This window comes from Penaeus vannamei, chromosome 6 (genome assembly GCF_042767895.1).
Source record: "Penaeus vannamei isolate JL-2024 chromosome 6, ASM4276789v1, whole genome shotgun sequence".
In the NCBI taxonomy this organism is placed as follows: domain Eukaryota; kingdom Metazoa; phylum Arthropoda; class Malacostraca; order Decapoda; family Penaeidae; genus Penaeus; species Penaeus vannamei.
In genome coordinates, this window is record NC_091554.1 from 35157418 (window position 1) to 35161072 (window position 3655).

General features: G+C 43.2%; 1 protein-coding gene across 1 annotated transcript; it reads left to right on the forward strand.

Annotated features, from left to right (window-relative positions):
- The first annotated feature begins 283 nt into the window (after positions 1-283).
- On the forward strand, positions 284-3389 carry LOC138861966 (uncharacterized). The gene is made up of 2 exons (XM_070122456.1): positions 284-3289; positions 3381-3389. The coding sequence occupies exons 1-2, from the start codon at positions 284-286 to the stop codon at positions 3387-3389; spliced, it is 3015 nt and encodes a 1004-aa protein (XP_069978557.1).
- The last annotated feature ends 266 nt before the right edge of the window (positions 3390-3655 follow it).

Here is a 3655-nt window from a genome sequence, read left to right on the forward strand (position 1 = left end):
AATAAGCGTTCTGATAATAACAAACGTATATTTCATGTCAGTGCTAATAAGACGACAAAGGTTACATCGAAATATCCTTGTGATAAACGTGGCCTTTTCCCCTTTTCCATTACTGAATCTAAAGTTGACACCTTCATTTAGACCATTTTGTTCCACAGGATTTCTTAGTGTCGATGAGTAGTGTAAGTCGTCTTCCCCAGTCACTATTCTACGGGACTCGGCTGCAGATATATCATTGGTACTCAAGGAGATGGTTCCTAACCCTGACTGCTATATTGGAGAGATGATTATTAATGGACTGGTAGGGTCCAAGAGTATACCCATATGTAAAGTCTACCTTGAATCTAAATTGATAACTGGGTACGTAAATTTAGGTGTTGATAATATACCAAGTGATGGCATTTCGCTCCTTATGGGCAATGATCTAGTTGGTGATAAGGTATGGCCTTGCCCTGTAGTTTCACCTTGCCCGACAGAGGAGAACACCGTAGATTTAGAGAGGGAGTATCCCGATCTCTTTCCTGCATGTGCTGTCACCCGCAGTGCAAGTCGTAGGTCCTCCCCTCCCACCAAGGCGCTTACCGCCGGTACTGCATTACCCAAAGAGAGCCTTAATGATATATTCACCGAGGATTTCACCTTGGCAGATTTCTTTAAATCATCTGACAAAGATTCAAACATTTCTGCTTCTGATAATTCTAATATAGTAAATTTTAAAGACATGCCAGTTACTAGAGAAAAGCTCATTGAAGAACAATATAAAGATCCTGAGTTGCAAACATTTTATGATAGGCTTACTGATACAAGTAACATAGACAATTTCAGTACCTGCTATTATCTCCAGTCAGGTGTTCTTATGCGTAAATATAAGCCCTATAATATATCTGCAGACGATACCAGTAAGATAGTACATCAGATTGTCATTCCAAAGCCCCTTCGAACTGATGTATTGAATATTGCACACGACATTAGTGGTCATTTGGGAGTCAACAAATCTTACCATAAGATTTTAGCTCATTTTTATTGGCCGAAAATCAAACGTGATGTTGGTTACTATTGCCAGTCATGCCATATCTGCCAAGTAAAAGGCAAACCCGGAGATGGTATCAAACCATATCCCTTGCAACCTATCCCTGTGTTAACAGAACCTTTCAGCAAAATAGTTATTGACTGTGTAGGTCCCCTTCCAAAGACTAAACGGGGTAACAAGTTTCTGTTAACCATAATTGATGTAGCCACCCGATATCCTGAAGCTATTCCACTTAGACGCATCACTACTAAGAATGTTGTGAAGGCATTGATAAATTTTTTTACACAAGTTGGTCTGCCTACTGTAATACAATCAGATCAAGGGTCAAATTTTACGTCCAGACTGTATGACCAGGTTATGAAGTCCTTGGGTATACAGCAGTGCAGGTCCACCGTATATCATCCTCAGAGTCAAGGGGTAGTTGAAAGGTTTCACTATACTTTAAAGACTATGATTAAAGCCTTTTGTTTAGAGACTGGTTCTGAGTGGGATGAAGGAATAGATTTGCTGTTATTTTCAGTAAGGGACAGTGTTCAAGAGAGCCTTGGTTATTCTCCATTTCAATTAATTTACGGCCATGAAGTGCGTGGACCACTGAAGGTCTTAAAGGAGTGCTGGTTAATTGAAGAGGAGGACATTCCAGTAGCTGCTTATGTGAATAAATTTAAGCATAGATTACGAACAGCTATCTCAATAGCTCATAATCATTTGGGTAAAGCTCAATCTAAAATGAAAGAACATTTTGATAAAGCAAATAATACTGAAGTTAGAACCTTCAATGAGGGTGATTTAGTTCTGGCTTTGCTGCCTCTTCCTAACCAGCCTCTTCAGTCTCGCTATACGGGTCCATTTCGTATTCTAAAACGAACGAGTGATACAAATTATGTGATTGAAACACCTAAGAGGCGTAAGAAAAACCGTCATGTACATGTAAACCTCCTGAAAAAGTACCATGAACGGGGTGATATAAAGGATGACGTACGAAATGTTTCAATAGTTGTACCTTCAAACATCAGTAATGACACTTGTGATAATGTAAAGATTGTGGAGCCTAACCTTATAAATTCGACAATTTTAGCTAAACCTGATGATAAACTTAAACACCTTTCTGCTGCCCAAGCAGCAAACATTCGTTCTCTTCTGCAGGAGTATGAGGAACTATTCAGTGATGTACCTCGTCTCTGCCCACTGCTGGAACATGATGTGGAGACTAAGGAAGCTCAGCCAGTACGTCAAGCTCCCTATCGCCTCAATGCAGAGAAGAGGGCTTTCCTGCAGACGGAGGTTCAGCGCCTGAAGGAGCAGGGGTTCATTAGTCCCAGCCTGAGTCCCTGGGCATCACCTATAGTCCTCGTTCCCAAGAGTGGCGGCACTTACCGTCTGTGTGTAGATTATAGGAAGGTGAATGCGGTAACAGTGGCGGACTCGTTCCCCCTCCCGAGGATGGACGACATTATTGATGACCTGGGGAAGGCACGCCACCTGTCGAAGTTGGATCTCCTCCAGGGATATTACCAAGTTCCGTTGACAGAGAGGGCGAGGCCGATTTCTGCGTTTGTCACGCCTGTCGGTCTCTACGAGTTCAAGGTTCTTCCCTTCGGTATGAGGAACGCCCCGGCGACCTTTCAGCGTCTCATGAACTACCTGACTGCGGACTTAGAAGGCGTTCGTTGTTACCTAGACGATCTTGTAATCTGGAGCGAGTCTTGGCAGGAACATCTGGTACGTTTACGTGCACTCTTCTCCGCCTTGTCAGCCGCAAACCTCACGGTAAATTTGCAGAAGAGTGAATTCGGACATGCTCATGTCACCTTCTTGGGTCACGTGATCGGTCAGGGTCAGGTCGCACCTGTAGCAGCGAAGGTGGAAGCGGTCCTCCAGTATCCCACGCCCGTCGACAGGAGAGGCCTGATGCGCTTCATGGGAATGGCTGGATATTATAGACGTTTCTGCAAGAACTTTTCCCAGATATCCGCACCTTTAACAGACTTGCTGAGTACTAAACGGACATTCAGGTGGTCAGAGGACTGTCAACAAGCCTTTGACAACTTGAAGCACCTCTTGTGTACCGCTCCCGTCTTGCGAGCTCCTGATATCGGCAAACCATTTGTAATTCATGTTGACGCCAGTGATAGTGGTGTGGGAGCGGTCCTCTTGCAGAACAAAAGTGAAGTGCTCCACCCGGTGTGTTATTTTTCTTATAAGTACAAGTCTTATCAAAAGTCTTACGCCACCGTCGAAAAGGAGGCCTTGGGAATAGTATTGGCAATCGAAAAGTTTAGAGTTTATTTAACAAACTCTGTTCATCCAGTCAAAATTTTCACTGATCATAACCCGTTAACCTTTATAGAAAATGTAAAGTTTAAAAACATGCGAGTGTTGAGGTGGGCTTTAACATTACAGCCATTCAATATAAAGATATTGCATATTAGAGGCACACACAATATCATAGCGGACGCAATTTCAAGATCGTAAGTAGTGCGGTCCACACACGTTGGCCGCTGACTGTACACTGCGAAGGACAGGAAAGAGGCGTACGCTACCTTCACCCGTATAGCCGAACGAGCTGTTGTGTAATTCTATATAGCAATTAGCTAGTTTGAACTTTTTCCCGTACGGTAAAAA

What these genes read in the sequence shown, in the direction of transcription:
- LOC138861966 (XM_070122456.1), top strand. Translation starts at nt 284, where the DNA reads ATGATTATTAATGGACTGGTAGGGTCCAAGAGTATACCCATATGTAAA.